Genomic DNA, 17,693 nt, shown 5'->3' with positions numbered 1-17,693 from the left:
ACCATCAGCTGCTCCACCAGCCGTATCTCTAAGCAGCGAGCACTCTGCTACCCGCCCTCCTCACCTCTGCCTGACTGTGTTAATGGCCATATATTTGCTCCCTCTCCAACACCCGAGCCACCTGCCTCGCTCGCATGTCCCCTTGCCCTCAGTAAGAACTCTCGTAGCACTAGCCTGAAGGAAATCTCTTGACCCTTTCCAATTCATCTTGAAAGTAAAAACAAATAAAAAAATAACAGATATTGAGAGCTTGCTGTAATCCTGATTGCCAGTTTGCAGCTGCGTGATAGGAAGGGTAAGGAAGATGTTCTGTCAACTCAGAGTGTACACATCCATGAAGCTAAAGTATCACAAAAGTTTTTGATGCTTGTCACTACAAATTATGTAGAGGTGGGGGAGGAAAAGAGCTATAAGTTAAAAGTTGTTCAGAAAGCTCTGACATACTCCATGGTACACGACTGATGTTCAAATGGCTGAGGTTAAACAGCCATAGAAATGAAACAGTATCTATCACCTTGTGAGAACTGGTTCAAGGCGCCTCAGCAGTAGAGAAAATTGAAAGCTGCTGTCCCAAGAGTAAGGGCTGAGATTTGCTCTGGGCTGCCTTTATTATTGGAAAGAAAAAAGGGATAGAGACAGGATGTAAAGATGGAGGAAAAGCTGAGGAAATTGGTGGTGAGGGAAATGGCAGAGGAGACTGAACTGCTGCAGCTGAGATTGTGGCAACTGCTGGGCCAGGACCTGGCGTACACCCCCAAACTGCCCTTGGAGACGGCTGCCGCAGCCAGCACAGCTTTCCCCAGCTCTGGCACAGCAAAGCACATGCTCAGCTGCAGCCACATTGCCTTTCCCTCCCCTCACCCAGTAGTTTTCTTCTTGCTGCAGCCCAGTGCTTAACCCTGCAGCACCAGCTCCTCAGGCCATCTGAAGGAGCTCCATAGCCTCATCAACGAGTGGGAGAAGAGAAGAAAGGAGGAAGGCAGGAGGGGGGGGGTGCAGAAGACAGCTGCACTTCTCCCGCTATTTGACAAGGAGCCTGTTGCTCCCAGGGCAGCCAGCAAGGCAAGCTCCATCCTCTCTAATCTTTTCAATAGCTCCTGCCTGCCATCACCCTGGCTGAGCAGCGTGAGCTCTCCCTCCCAGTGTAACTGCAGGGATTGCAGTTCTCCATGCCCCTCAGGACAAGAGATGATGCCCATTGCCTTGCTTAAACCAACTCAGCTAGATGTCATAAATTCTTTGCTAGTTTTTCCCCTTAGAACTGATTCTTTCAAATGTTCCCTGCTGAGTGGGAAAAAGCTCAAAAAGGGAAGCAATTCAATTTGCATTGGGAGCATGGGCATGTGTGTGTGCAGACAGGGAAAAAAGGCAGCAAGACCAATGGCTTTGCTTGTTTTTAAATGGACAGTTCCTTCAAACACTGATTATATATTTGGCAGGTCTATATTAAGATTTGTTGTCGTATCACTGAGAAAGTGGCTCATATATTGGGGAGGTGGAAGAACACCCTAGGCAGATAAAACAAAACAACCCGCTAAACAGCTACTTCAGGACCTATGTACCAAATTTCCAAGTTAGATACCAAGTTTGAAAATGCTTTAGACCTGAACACCTAACAGACCCACATTTTCAGGTGCCAAGCACCTACTTTATAAAACTCAGATCTCTGAAGTGTATATAATTGTGAATCTCAAATGCAGAATTGCTTTGGAAAGTCTTCACCAAATGTAATTTTTCTAATTTTAATTCATTATCAGGCATTTCTTTTTGGGGAGAGGAAAAATGGGGTTGGGAGGTTTCAGCAAGCCAAACACAAGACAAGCAAGTCATTGTATTTTGTGGGAATTGTTAAATTTAAATATATCTAATTACAAATCACAGGCACTTTCAATAGTTGAGTTCCCGCTGCTTTCCTGGCACAAGAAACATCCTTAGTAAAAGAGAGTGCTTAATGATTCCAATTTTTTTATATAACACTTAACGATGATGTTGACTTGTATTTGGCTGATAATTCCTTACCTGACGGCTTGAATGCAATCCTGCTTTTCTTGCCCTTGTTTACTTGTTTCAGGAAGGAATCTCTGAGCAAATCAGATGCTGTAACACGTTTACTAGGATCAGGTTCAAAACAGAGCAAAATAAAGGCCCTTGTTTCAGCGGACAGTGATTCTGGAATTTCAGGATGAATCTTAAACATCCCAACCTGCAAGAAAAACACAGATACTAAATAATTTTACTAAACAACTGCAAGGAGACCATGGGACAAAGCTTTCTTAGTATGATCTCTCACAATCTCACTGACTCTTACGGAAAAGGAGCGATCCAGGTACCCACATAGAGCAGTGAAGCGACAAGGCTCTGATCCTGACTCCATTGTAGACATGGCGTGAATGTCCATGTGGCATCGCACAAATGTCACGTTATGGATGTATCCAACCATCTACCTACAGGCATTCTCAGGATCTGGACATTATCCACACCAAGTGCTTCAAATGCTGCTTTTCCTACCAGCATTGAGAACCGCAATCCCTCCAGCTACTGCATATGCTTCCCACTACCCTGCCCAGTACTGCATCTCCCCGTTGCTGACTCCTCCAGCACATTCGTGCCCAGGAACAGGAATAACTTCCTCCTCTAGCACCAACTGCCTGGGGCCTGCACCTGTTCTGCTCCCGCTGCTGCCAAATTTCCTTGTACAAATGCTCACGATGACCTTGCCAGACCTTGTCACCACCCTCGGCACTCGGGCCAGATGTCTTCCCTAGCTTTTCAGTGTTTTTAACTGAAAAAATCACATGATGTCCAAAGGTTTATCAAGACCCCCCACTCTTTCTCTAAGTAATGAAAAATGTGCTTCTACAGGTTGCTCCCTAGTGGTTTTTCCAGCTCCTTCACTGCCTTCTTATTCTCTAATGCCAATCTGGCATAAATGTTTTGAAATGAGAATTACGTAACACGTGTGCACTGTATGGCATGTATCTGGTGAGATTATGGCTTGTAGTCTCAGCATCTTTACATAAAACAGGCTCTAGAGAGCAAGCAGAAAGATAGTGGCCACAAGGGAGATAGTAGCCCAGCAGTTAAACAAGTGCCAGCTGCTTGCTAAAATGAAGAGTTGTTTAAATAATCTCATTATACAGCTGCATTACCACACTGTGGCACCATTAGGCACTCACAATACTGGTTCAGCTTCAATGCAAGCTGAAGCAAAAAATGCTGAGCAGTCATGCTTCTGTTCGAATGACAGTGCAGAATATAAAATGCTAATAATGCATTAAGCCCTTCTGAACCATGACTCTAAGCACATTCGAAATGTTTCTTGCATGCAACATTTTTAACATATGTAACTTGCTAACCTCTGCAATTAAATTGATGTATTTAGTAAAGAATAAATAAATAAATTGATGTTACGTCCTTTTGGCAAGCTACAACATCTATGCATTTATCTTGCCTGATGGAGCATCTTTATCTGATCTGTCAAATCCCATGCATATTTTGGACAGTGCTTTATAAATGGGTTACGTAGTTTCACCTCTTCAAAACATCAGCCCGGCAGGATTTTTGCTTTGGAGCACAGAAGGAAGACAGCCACCTGCTTGCTGTGCTCTGACAATTCCTCTTGACACTGTCTCTGTGGTCAGCCCACCCCTCCTTGTGCACTCTGGGGACAGGCTCACACAGCCAGCTTCAGCTGGGGCAGTGTCACAAGCTGATATTATGACCTCACGCACTAAACAAAACCTGGGACAGTGCGAACCAGGACCAGGAAATTTGAATGCACATCTCTCACCTTTATCTCTGTGGCTCAAAGAGAATGACTTTTGTCACAAGCATCCTGAAACTCTATGGCAACGTTAGTTTACTTTATCTCCGTTGAATGTTGTTTGTTTGCACTCCTTTCACACAGAACCAGATGCACACACACTGTGCTCATAGATGAAGTACCAGATAATGTACACTCAGCTAGGAATTATTTCCAGTTCTCTGTTTCCTCTAGCCCCCTTTTCTCTACTTTGTCCAACTCTTTGGTCGTTTGCAACGTCTACACTGACTGCACAGCCAGAATCAAGATCTTCCCTCTCCTCACCTGCCCTATGCATGACAGTGTGCACGTGTGGAGGTAGAGACCTCAAAAGTTCGATATCCCAAGTTTTCCAGGCTTCTGTTCTTTTTACATGCTGTCCTGGCCTGCTTCGTTCCTGGCTTCCAACCTAGCTTCCAGCTTGCTTACTTTTATTACACAGCAAAAAGAAACCACAGTTTGCAATTTATGGTGCCCAGCAAGAGGCAGTTCCAAGCAGGTCCCAGCAGAGCCAAGAAACAGAAAACAAAAACAAATGCTTGACTGTAGCACATTAACACAGTGTTCAATTAAAATGCTAAAAACTCTGCCACATCCTTCAAGAAAGAAAGGCAAGAAACATATTTTAAAAAGAGCCAATTCTGAGACTTCAGAACACAGCTCTGCGGCCTGGAAGTGCTTATGGACAGGGCGTAGGGACACGCGCAATCCTGCCACAGCTCACCTCACGAGCCTGTGCAGAGCTCATCAAGCACCCAGAACTGAACCAGCAGTTCCTGACAGTTCAATAAACTGTGCTGAAAAACAAGACATGTAGCTCACTGAACAGTTCAACTACATGCCAGATACATAAGATGAAAAGGCATCTGCTGACAGAACTGTATCTGACATTTACAGCAGTGTGGAAAAAAATCTCTTTCCATGGCTCCCTCAGGAAAGCTTCAGTGAACCAAACCATGCTCACCCAGGCAGCTTTTGTAGTTCTCTGGTAGTGTCACAAGTTGACAGCACCAAGGTGACATATTACACCGTTGAAAGAACTACATGAAAACCCGTAACCAACCCTTTCTTTGTCTTTTAGCTGTGGTGCATGGGACAACTCACAGGCCTAGGATGACACATGCCATGCAGAATTGCAGCCCAGCTTACTATACTTATTGATAAAGATCTGATTTTGCTACCCTGGTTCCATTAATAATTATACTAATGCTCACACAGTGACTTTCAAGAACATACACAACAGAATTAACAATATTGATAATTTAAAGCAGTTTGTAGGGTAATGAATGTGGTATTTTCCCCATTATAAGAATGAGGACTCTGAAGCATAAGTGAAAACTTAAGTATTCTACTAAAGGTCTACTGCATGCCAGTGGAAGAACCAAAATTTTCAGTCTGCGTATGCGACACATTATCACATCATAGCTTTTACACTACTGTTAGTTTTAGAGTTAGAACAAGTAACTTTTTTCAAATACGTCTATTATCAAAACTATCTGAAGCATTCTCAAGTGTTAATTTGCATATTTGAGAACAGATACACTAAGAGAAACAAAGCACTAGAGGCAACAGTTTACCGAGGAGGTAGCTTTGATCCAAAGGACTTAGGATGTAAAGTATAAAGTATTTTACTCCTTCAGTACGTACCAGACGTCCTGCAAAGTTAGCCTCCCTGCCCCCTTACACCATAGCTTCCCACCACGTTGCAGAGACTGGACCTTTGAAAGACAAGGCAAACAGATCCTCTGGGAGGGAGGCTTATAAAAAAAGACTGAAAGGAGAAGAAATAACTAGGTTGCCATCACTGGAGAGACTGGTTGTCAAGAAGGAAATCATAAAAAAAGAGCAGGAGATGACAAGCAAGAAGGTGGAGAATATTAGGTTTCCTAAATCTTGACTGATTTTTCAGGCTGCTGCTCTGATTCATGACCTATTTCCAGCACAAAAATAAATTATTACCCTCTAGAGCAATACAGCTCCTTCTAGAGAAGGATCATTCAGTGAGAATTAAGAGCACAGGTCAGACTGTGGCTTTGTGCAAAACAACCCACATAACAAAAGGTTACTACCAATTACATTCATATTAAAACACTAAGTTAGTATTTGAAAATTCATAAACTCTACAGCAAAAAAGCTGTACTTACTTTAAACATTGCTGCTTGAGGCTCTCCTAGTTCATGAAATGGAGGTTTGCCTGTTGCCATTTCAATAATGGTACAACCCAGTGACCAGATATCAGCTGGTGCACCATATCCTCGTGGTCCTTTATCAATGATTTCCGGAGCCATGTACTGCAAGGTTCCTAGTCAGGACAAAAAGAATAGTCAAGTGTTATAGCCTTCATTCTTATTAAAGAGAATTAACACACCACTAAGCAACCCCAAAATTGTCACATGCAACCTGTAGAGCCAAAATATTTGATTTCCGCTATCGGCACTGAAAACCAGACAGAAATATATGTTTCAAAATCTTTTCTATAAACCAGCTTTCTCCACCATTTCTAATACAAAGCCTCGAACTGCTGAAAGCATATTCACTACATAATCCAAATGCTTCCTCAGAATGTAACATTATATCAAGCAATTTTTGCAGACACTTAATTGTAAAGATTATTGCATATAACAGGTGATGAAAACCCACAGGGTGACAGATAGTCTTCATGAGAATAATTTTTCATATGTTTACCCCTATAATGAGAAGACTAGTGATAGGGAATTTCAAAAAGTTAGTTTGAAAATAAGCTATTTTTGTAAATATAAAATAATAAAGATAAAAATGTTTAAAAACATAACCTCAAGTTTATACAAAAACAATCAAGGGTAAATCCATTACACGATGACTAAATAAATAAGGGAACTCATCATAAATTGCAGTTCTAGGAAGTCTTTTGGATGTGCTTGGGATTTCTGGCATCCAAGGTTAGGAGGGGAAAAAAAAAAATCAAAAAGAAAAATCTATTGAAACTTCTGAAGCTATATATATTGGCAAAACAAGATCCTGCCTAAGCCTGCAGCTGGCTCTTAACAGATGAATCTGAATGTCTCTAAAGTTTGCCTGTAGACAATCTGACTGTAATAATAGTTATAATACTGATAAAAAAAAGAACAGTAAAAATGAAATAAAGAATTGTCAATATGGAATCACTGATATTCAATCATATACTAACACAGCTAACAAGAGGTCTTTACATGAAGACAGTCCACACCAACAACAGAAACCTATAGATTTTCTGAGTGTTCCAAACACTACAGTACTTTCTCCACATGAATTCCTACCAGCTCTGTTATGACATCTTTAAATTAAATTATTTTTCTTCTTAAGAATACAATAAAATTACACTGTGGATAAGCTGTGAACTATTGAGTAAAGGACATCTGGTGAAGATAAAAGGGATTGGATATTACTATGTTCATTAAATGTGACTGCTGCAGAATAAACGTTCAAGCCACAGCTTTGCCCTCAGGCTGTGTGTCTTGAATGGAGGGATGTAACGTTTAAACCACTAGCAGTCTGATTCTTCAATCACAGTATACTAGAATGGTTTGGGTTGGAAGGAACCTTAAAGATCATTGAGTTCCAACTCCTCTGCCATGTGATTGTATTACATAATGCCTAAAATCCACAGAGTTTATGCACTGAGTTAAGGAACAAAATAAATTGCAAGAGACCTTTTAAGACCCTCTGGGCTATAGTTACCTGCTCACTGATTTTAAATCCAAAAAGAGAACTTAAGTAAAATATTTATTCTCATGGTAAATTACATCTCTGAGGCACAAACAGGGCTGCAAACATGCAAGAGAACACAGAAGAAGGGCACAAGGAAAGATTTACCCCTTTTTATTAGAGTATGGTGACTTTTCTTCAGATACCATTTCTCCATACATCATCTCTAATAACAATCAATTGCTAAAAAGCCACTAAGGAGTACGTAAAACACAGGCAAAGACAGCATGATTTTCCTCTAGTATCCTGGGCCAAAATTAAACTTTGGACTATGACTTTTAACAGCTACAAAAGGGTCTTTGTTCATGAATTTGACCTTATGGAACCCCTTTATATACTTAAAGTTTTCAGAATATCTGGTAGAAATGAGAAGCACAATATAGCTATACATCACACCACCTGGTAGCGCATCTCTTTCCCATGGAGTGTAACTGCATTGAACCAGTCTAACAAAAACGGCAAGGGCAAACATTGGAGGCAAAACCTGAAACTATTCTTTTCCAGGTACCACAAAAGACCTGTACATATTTGAGAATTATCCATCCAGTTGCATAAGCAAGATGATTCTTGAGAAAATTATTTGTTGAATAATTTGTTTGGAAAAAAATGGTGAAACTCCTTAAAGTAATGCTTCAGAAGCCAGCATTTAACCAGCTCTGTTCAGACATACTGTCATTTAGGTATCTATCTGTTGTAGCATCTATAAACTGAAGAGATTGCTTCTTGTAGCTCTTCATTCTTAACAAAACATTCAAATACTGCATTTAGGATTCCAAACTGGACAAATAATATATTTTTTCTTCTCTTTAAAGGACTCCTAACTTAACTTCATTTGATTCTAACTAAAATCTTTACAGCTTTGCAGGAAATAGATTTGTTTCAAACGCCCGCAGCTGAAGAGATGTTAATCTCATGAGATATTGATGCAGACATCATACGCTATGTTCAGATCATGATGTAATACAGGCCCGGTTTCCAATTCACAAGCTTTGCTAATAATGAGTAAAAAAAGCTTGGTAAATTATTTCAGAACCTTAATAACTTTATTTTCATGGCTTCCCCTGTAAGAAAGCTGGAGGAAATGCAGACTCACTACCAGACAGGAAATGCGAAGCCTTGATAATCACTCAAATGGCGGTGGTTGTCTTCCACATACGACTGACAGCTGTGTCTGCATACCATTTACTTAAACTGCAGGCCAGTATGAGGCTTGTGATTAATGCTATCAGCCTATGCATATGGCCATATAACAATTCAAAAACATCACGTTACCTATATCTCCACTGATAAAAGAATTGAGTAATTATGTGACCACATATTCATTTTTCAATGTGGAGTTTCAGCTGTTATCAGCAAATTTTGTTTTCCCTCAATATTGCAAGTTTTCACTACCTTGTGGTATATGAAAGCTTTTCTGTAACATACTAGCCTAGTATTTTCATGTAAACTGTTCTTTTTACTGCTGATAACACCAAGTTAACCAGTTGGTTGGCTTGGATAATTAATGCCTCAAAAGTGAAAGTATTTATAAGTTTGTGTTTTCTGCACTTTAGACATACTTCAAGAAAGTATGCATGCCTGAGTTACTAATATCAAGATTATTAAATGAAAAAGTTGCTGTATTCAAGCGTTTCCAGATGTAATTACAACAAAGCAATTGCTACTTAATGAAAAACTCTTAGAAGAAAAACTATTACCCCATCACACTTAAAAAATAAATAAAAAAGTAAAATGGAAGAAAATGACATTAAAAAAAAAAGAAAGATAGGAAGCCTGTGTTTACGGCAATCACACCCCCATTCACTCTTCCCTGAAAACAGAGACCTAGTTGTTTTTTCATCACAAATCCAAAGAGCCCTTATCAATTCTGCTAAATTAGTCTTACCTGTAAATGTTTCGGTGCATGGATTGATTCCTGCCAGCCGTTTGGAAGTACCAAAATCAGATATCTTTACCACACCACTATAGGTGTTCACCAAAACATTATCCCCCTGTGGTTTGGATGAGAGAGACAGACAAGTTCAGATTCCAAATCCCACTCTCAATACTTCATCAAGTTTGCAGTTGTCTTTGTAATAAACCTTTCTACAAAGGAATTTTTCTGGTGCAACAGGGAGAAGGGGTGGTTTTATTCTTTCATTTTGTTTTAAGCTTCCATGAAATCCTATTAAAAATTCTACTTCAGGTTAGAGTGAAACTAACTGAAGTAAATAAGATAAAAAGCAAATCACACAAGATGCACTAAAGGAAAATTTACCTTTATATCTCTGTGTACAATCTGGTTCTCATGGAGATACTTAAGGCCTTCCAGAATCTGCTTGGTGTAAAATTTAATTGTAGGTTCTTTCATTGGGCCCCACTTAGATCTTAGGAGAGCTGAGAGGCTGCCTACAAGAGTTAAGAAGAAAGTGTATCAAGATAGCAAAATCCCCAAATTAACATGAAACATTAAAGTCTGCTTTTCTCATTAAAAGCTTTTGCTCAATATCCTAATACAAGAGAAATGCAGTACCTATATTTAAGTCAAATTCTTTCTAGATCCCTCAGAGCAAATAATTTGCTGCTGCTCTCAAGCACTTATTTCTTTCTTGCTAGCTCAGCGTCCAGCTCCATGACAGGAATAAATACTACGACAGGGGTGGATGCATCTCCCTCGCTTCAGTCTAACAACTGTTGAGACCAGGACTAGCAACCATTTTGCCCTTAATGAAATAAAGACTAAAGGTAACACTGCATGATGTTATACACTGTACTTCATGAACCACATGCATGGGCAAAGAGAAGCTGATTTACTCGAGGTGGGGAGGGGAGAAGAAAAAAGGAGAGTCTTTTCCTTGCAAATATGGGATTAATTTCTGGAAATATTCAGAGACAGAGGAAAGAAAGTTCCTCAAAGAAACCAAGTAATGGATGTTCAGAGTAGGAGATACATCAGCCACACTTCCCCTACATGTAATAAATCTAATCTTTTTTAAATAACACAAATATTTTAATCATGAAGCAAAATAAAGACAGTTTTGCTTTTTCTGCTCATAATAAAAAAAAAGTGCAGTGGCCCTACTTAATGCCACACAAATTCAGCTAAAGGGATTTTTGATCCACACCAACAGCTTTCTAAAACTGCCTCAAAGAATCTTGCATAATCTGAACAGCTGGTTCTTTTTTAAGACTGGCTGCAGAGTTTAAAATATCTGAATAGGTTCAATAGTATCTTGACATTAGTAACCAATCACAGCACACTCTACTGTGCATATATGAACAGGAAAAAAAGGTATGTAAACAACAGCAGCTGATACTTTTAACAAGTGCAGGAAAACAACTGGAGGTCTTGGTATAAACTCATCACATCTGTGTGCATCGTACATGTCAGAGGGTCTCAGCTTTCAGGTGAGAAGGTCACAGGAACTCAAAAATTAAACAACTTCAACTATGTTGAATGCCCCAGATGTATTTAATTACACTTTGAATGCTCATGTCTGTACCTTCCCTAGAAAACCTGAACTTTTTTTCCCGGTTTTCTTATTTCTGTTTTTATTTTGAAAATTATATTCATACAAGAATTTAACAGTCATTCTGACACATCCTTGACACTGAAGAGCAAAGAGCAAAAGGGAGATGGAAATATAAGCTAGAGAGACTACAGAAGGCCCTCACATCTTAAAATATTGAGAAGGCTAGAGGAGTGAAACTGGAATTATGAGCAAGGGAAGCATATAACTTTTATCTCTAATCTAGCTAGGAAATAGCAATGCTTTACATATAGCAGTTACAAAATCACACTTAATTGCTCAATCAGTGTTACTGCTCAGCAGAAACTTATCCTAAAAGTTTCAGTCATCATTCAGATGCTCAGGCTAAATGGACTATACAGCTTTAACTCCACTATTTTATAACACATGAGTATTTGACACCAAATGCTTTTAATGACGTTTCTCTAGGTTTATAATTATTACAGAAAGGGGAGAGGGTACTGGGACCTGTACACTTCAGATCTACTCTTTATATAAGAAGAATGCCACCCGTAGTTAATGTCTCAACAGAAAAGCCATATACAGTGCACATAGTGCACATCTATTGGCTTTCACTAAGTTTAGAGTCCCAACTGCTTTTGATTCCTTTGGGAGACTAAGCTCAGAATGATACAAACCTCCTGGCACCTGCTCCATAAAAATCTTTATGTATCCATCTTCTGAAATAGATCCAAGATACTGGACAATGTTTCGATGTTTTAAGTATTTATGCAGTGCTATCTCTTCGTGAAGAGGTTGAGAATACCTATTAAAAAAAAAAAAAAAAGGAATTGAGAAGTATCTCATCACACAGGAAAAGGTTCTAGGCTATGCTTAAATGCTAATTTGCAAACAGAATTTTAGGGATACTGATCCAACACTCAGCACACATCGTGTCCATGACCTTCAAAATGCAATGTGACTGTTCAGAAAAAGTACAGAGGTAGACTTCAGAGGAACCCTGAAGGATAAACGTGCCCTCAAAAAATTTATACATGCCTTTCTTCTGTTTTGTTATATAGTACCATCTTTGCCCCTGAAGCTCCTTTTATGCTTTTCCCCCTCCCCATAAAGAATATAAATGAGACACAACTGCAACTTAAAGGACAAAATATGTCTTATTCTAGAATTTGATATACATACAGATTATCAAACTGTATTATTTAGGAGATATATCATATCTTTTCCAAAAATTAAAATGTCCTTATTCTCAAAAGGATACTGTTGAGTACTAGGAGGAAATAATAATTGAATTTTAGTATAGTGGAGTTTTATAAACTAACCACATAGAAGTACATGCTAAGAAGAGCAAAGTTTTCGGGAAAGAACTGCAGTTTCATTAGCAATGTATATGTAACAATAAACTACATCTTACCTGCTGTCTCTCTCGGGTATTTCTTTGATGGCTATTCGGACCTGATTGCTAAGGTCTCTTCCAGCATAAACTATTCCATAAGTACCCTTCCCTAGAACTACCCTGTCACCGTTCTCGTCATAATCATATTCATACTGCAAGCAGAAAAGATAAACAAAGCAGTACAGAAATTGTTATCACTAACATTTGACATTACAGAGAATTTTAAAAACAGTTACGTACTAGACTGAGTTAGTACAGCACAGAGTAGGTACTGCAGTACAGCTGTAGCATGGCAGGTTATGCACCAGCCTGGTGCATTATACAACTTGTAAAATTTCCATGTTACTCGCTTTACAAAACAATTTTCCCTAACCAACTTCAAAATGCATTCACTCAAACAAGGAACACAACATTAAACCAAATTCAATGAAACAGTGCTGTCAAAAGAACAGATTCAGGTATCATCTCTAAGAATTGCTGACAGAGCCTTCTGAATATGTAAATGTATGGAACATAACCTATAATTTTGAAACCAATGGCTTAATAAATAGATAAAAGTGACATTCTCATTACAGTAGGTGGATGCTGTTTTAAGACCCTAAATTCTCATTTGAGCTTAGCCACAGTAAAATTCATTTCTGACATATTCCCCTCATTATGATCTTTTCCAAAAGGTGAAAGAAAACGCTCATCTTCAAGGACGATTAAATATAAGAAGTGGCAGTTTCCACTGCTGCTGAAACATGCTGGGTCATATTGTCAGCTGAATAAGTCACTGCTGGTTCACTGACTTCGGTAAAGCTACACTAAATTACACCACCTCACGGTCTTGTCCCATATGGTGATCTCGTCCCAGAGCTCTCCCACTAAAAAAGTCAGTGAAAAGACCTTTTGATGAATGAAAAAAAATTACGTACTTAACAAAAGTACACCCCAGACACTACATAAAACCAAATTTCTTATGAAAGCTGGGTTAAGCAGCACACCTGATTCAAATCAGGGAACTGATAAAGGATATTGAAAAAACACTTTTCCAAAGAGTTAAGAAAAGCATTGGACAGTTTGATAGCCTCAGATATTATCAGGAGTACAGAGACCTCCCCTACCATCTTCCCAAATCCAAGGGGATGTCCCATATGGGAAAACTGCAGCATATTCTCTGTGGCTTCATATGAATTCTCTGTTAAAAAACCAAACCAAACCAAACCAAACCAAACCAAACCTTTTTACAATGGCCATAACTACTGACATTTCTGTCAATGACCACATTTTCTGCTTCATCCAATAAGACTCTCTCATACAGAATGGAGCCTTGAGATCTATTTGTTTGAAGTGTCTTCCTAGTTCATATTGCAGCTCTGATATTGCAATGTCCATGTGTCACTGCCATTCCCCACCTCGTCACCACAGCGAAGATGGCAAGTTTCATGCTGCTGTATGGAAGGTGCTAAAGGAAAACCGTCTGTCATTTATCCTAACAGCATATTCTGCTCAGTGGAACTAAACTTGAGTTAGCATAGCTTTAGTACAGTTTCATTTTCCATGTTTCAGCACTTCATGGTTCATAACACAATCTCGTTATATGATAGGCATAACTGTCCCAAAACGCCATATGTAAAACTTGCCAGGTTCTTTGGTAGGAGCATATCCAGCTTTCACAGCTATCATATGACATAAAACTGCAGAAAAAAGACAGCAGTCACATTGCAGAACTTAAGATTGACAGCAACCCTATCTGCAACAGACTGGTCCTAAGCTAACTCTGTAATTACTGAGGAGAAACCTATGTTCTCTAGTCTGGGTCCCACAATACATGAAAATCATTGAGATTTATAGTTCAGTGCTAGTTAGTAGACAGTTTATTACACTTGTATATACTTGATGCCACTTTATATTTGCCTCCTCTTTTCCCAACAGCTACAAAGATTGAATAAATCACTGCTGGTTGCCAAAAGTCTGAATATGTGATCCACTGGATGTGCAATTCAACCATTAGGTATGAGTAAACCAGTGTTCATAGCTGACGTTCTCTATCAAGGTGGTAGGGCAGAATCTGATCTCTAGGCTATCCTATTTGGGGTACAGCAGGTACTCTTAAAGTGACAGCAACTTCTTCAACATCAATATCCAGAAGCAAATACCCTAAGGTAGAAAGGCCTGCCAAAATCACTCTCCCTCCAGCTCCTAGTCAGCTGTAGAACTAAATGGTGGCTGCTTTCAATTAATACTGCAATCCAAAATGCACAACCCCTTGGGACAACATTCTCATAAGAATTCTGACTGAAATCATATTTTCTTCCCCTAAACTGTGCTCAAGGTTATTTCTTCCTCTTCCCCAAATATAAACAGTTGTTTTACTAACAGTAAGAACTACTGCTTTCTCTGTGCTTGTCAAGCCCATCAAGACCATACAAAGCTGTGTTTTCCATGTTGCCTCTTCTTAAATGTAAGATCTCAGGCTGCAGAAAGACATTCAGTGTCTCAGCTCATTTATAAGCTAAACAAATTAATCCTTCCCTTCTGTATCTTGATTTCTGTTTTAATGTCCTGAGCTAAGACAATAAGTTCAAGGTGATAATTGTGAAAAGATACGTAGATACGTAGAATGATATAACTTAAAGATTTAAAATTAATTTCTGTAGTCATTTCTCCATATGTCATTGATTCATGCAGGATTGTTTCCTGCTGTGCATTCTCAAGTGATTCTTCCAGTTCCGTTTTCAAAAGGCTCAAGCCACGGTGAGCTCACTTCCTCTGAGAGACTATGATACAGTTGAATAGACTGTGTTGTTTGGAGATTGTCCTGCTATTAGCTAAGTATGTAAGTATGCAATGTAAAATCTGCAGTTATAGATAATACCCTGTTCTTTGCCAAGGCAGAGCCCTGATCCTAGGCTGAGACCACAGGTGTATTTATTAAGCTGGGCTTAATAGGTGTGTATATCTTGTCCTTTTCGCTTGAGGAGAGAATTCTTTTTGCACAAACTTCAGTGCAAAAACTTATGTTCCCCACCATATGCAACTACATTCAGCAGTAGAGTAGAGGGTCTTCTACTTTCTTAATCCTCTTCTGAAGCCTCAGGTACTACAAAAGGTGGTCTCTCATAAAGAGCTGCTCTGAATTGTAAGCCTAAGAGAATTGCTGGAATGAGACATGGTCAGAAAGATACCCAGCTCAAACAAACCGGAGCAGGGTTTTTACACTCATTAAGTGAGTGACTGCAAATAAAAGTTACAACCTACTTTTTATGATGGCTTTTCAGATTTCAAAACAAATAAACAGAAGCACAGGATATGTACTTAGAGCTACAAATCTGGACATTTGCTATGAGGCAGTGCATCTTATGAAAACATGGGTTCACCTGAGCCCACATAAAATGTGAATAACCCTTTCCAAGTTTGGTTTTTTGTTTGTCTGTTGTTTTTTTCTCTGTACTGATTATAAAGAAAGCCTACAGCTACTAGCTTCCTAACGTGGATGTTTCAGTGATAAGTCAAAAGCACAATGGATTAATCTTATCCTTAAAAATCTGCAAATCTCTGTGACAGAAAAAGCCTATCAATTAAAATTACCTGGAGTATCAGATACCATCTAGAAAAACTGAAGTACCTTTGCTAAATGGCTTTTTCCTAGAATTTATTTAATATTTTATCTTTTTTTATCCACTTAAGCCAGTTGATATCAGATGATTCTCATCTACAGAGTGTTTGCAACATAAATACAAGATCAGTAACACCCTTCATTACAGATTTAAGCAGTTTACAGTAGTAACAGGCTCACTTCATTAAAAATGTGGTTTTTCAAATGAATGCAACTCTTGTGTACAAATAGTTTTGTAAGAGTTGAAATTTCATATACAATTAAGGAGTTAAACGCTATTTATTATCTTTCTAGAATACTGATATGAAAGTGCAGGGAAGACAGAGAACAAGTTTCAGAGTTCTTGGATCTTTTAACCTTGACATACCTCCAATGTGTCTCCATCTATTTCTCCTTCTAGTTCCAAAGTACTGCCAACTGCATCAGACAAAATTTCTTTCACCAACCCACAGAATCTAAAAACCAATAAATAGCACAGGATCAAAGAAAAATATCCTTTTAGAGGGAGATTAAACAGATTCTTCACAAGGTGGGCTTTGCTTTCAAGTTAACAAACTCACATTCACAGGTTTCTTTCATTATCTTTCATTACTTGCTTTCTCCATAGTTATCCTATTTTAAATGTGGAAGAACATCAAACACACACTGAAAGGCCTAATTATTTATAAAATTATTTTATTTGCTGTAGCAGACCCTAAGACTTGCTTGTTATTGTAGTTGCATAGTAAAATCTTGGTAGATCAAACTCAAATATTTCTGCTGTACACTTTGATGGAAAGTGCTTAGTATGGCCTTGTCCTTACAAATATAATTAGAGAAAAAGTTGAGATATTAAAAAAATTAGTATTGATGCAATGGTGCAATTCAGTAGTGCTAAATTTGTGACATCATATTGGGTGGTTCTCCTGTGTAGTGATGAGAATTCTATTACCTTCAGTTTAATTTAAATGTTCCTACGGCCTTTGGTTGCAAGTATGATTACTCAGTATTTCTGAAAACCAGATTTTGTGGTTTCTAGTCAGGCATCCAGAAAGCCAAGGATCTAAAAGTAGCAACATGTTTTGAAGAACAGAGTTTTGACTAATTACATCTAGTTCTCTGGGATAGAGATCCTTAAGTACAAGACCATCTTTTCCTATAGTCCCCTGCCTGAGCCACTCACTTTTTTCCAAATTCCCTAACAAATAGTTAACAATTGTTAAAAAGTATTGTAAAATATTCACATCTCTTTCACTCACTAATAGAGACATCCCTGGAATAGACTCCTGTTGTGCACTGAATAAGGCATAAAAAATGTGATCATGTTTCATAACACGAATTGTGATGCCAAATTAAGGCTAAGCACGTAACGTGAATTTTGGTGTTTTCTGTCTTTTATGCATTGCACTCTGCAGAGTTAATAATTTTCTTTAACCTGAATTTATTCCATGTTTTACATAAAAATAATTATTGCAAGGAAAATAAATATACCATCCAACCCCAAATATTAAGTGTATTAACAAAGCACTCCTACTTCATTCAGAAGGTTTATATACCAAGTATCAGTCCCCAGGAAGAATTTGGCCTGCAAAAATTTAGGCCTGAAACTCAGTTAGCATGCTACTGTTTAGAGACAACATATAATCTGGAAATATCTAAATACAGGTGCAGACAGTAACAGATATCTGTGACACAATAGAAGCTAGAAAATTCTGTTACATC

The 17,693-nt window shown here is 38.6% G+C and overlaps 1 protein-coding gene across 3 annotated transcripts in view; it reads right to left on the bottom strand.

The window, feature by feature from the left end:
* The window catches only part of MAP3K15 (mitogen-activated protein kinase kinase kinase 15), a 92,264-nt gene that overhangs the window by 7,762 nt on the left and 66,809 nt on the right, over positions 1 to 17,693 (bottom strand). For all 3 annotated transcript variants that reach the window (XM_075775458.1, XM_075775467.1, XM_075775475.1), the window contains 7 exons: positions 16,360 to 16,447; positions 12,410 to 12,543; positions 11,673 to 11,800; positions 9,783 to 9,913; positions 9,411 to 9,516; positions 5,947 to 6,104; positions 2,020 to 2,203 (listed from right to left, as the gene is read on the bottom strand). In XM_075775458.1, the coding sequence (XP_075631573.1) occupies positions 2,020 to 2,203; positions 5,947 to 6,104; positions 9,411 to 9,516; positions 9,783 to 9,913; positions 11,673 to 11,800; positions 12,410 to 12,543; positions 16,360 to 16,447 (929 nt within the window). The remainder of the gene's footprint in view (positions 1 to 2,019; positions 2,204 to 5,946; positions 6,105 to 9,410; positions 9,517 to 9,782; positions 9,914 to 11,672; positions 11,801 to 12,409; positions 12,544 to 16,359; positions 16,448 to 17,693) is intronic.

This window comes from Balearica regulorum, chromosome 1, assembly GCF_011004875.1.
Source record: "Balearica regulorum gibbericeps isolate bBalReg1 chromosome 1, bBalReg1.pri, whole genome shotgun sequence".
Lineage (NCBI taxonomy): Eukaryota > Metazoa > Chordata > Aves > Gruiformes > Gruidae > Balearica > Balearica regulorum.
This window is presented reverse-complemented; position numbering and strand designations above follow the sequence as displayed.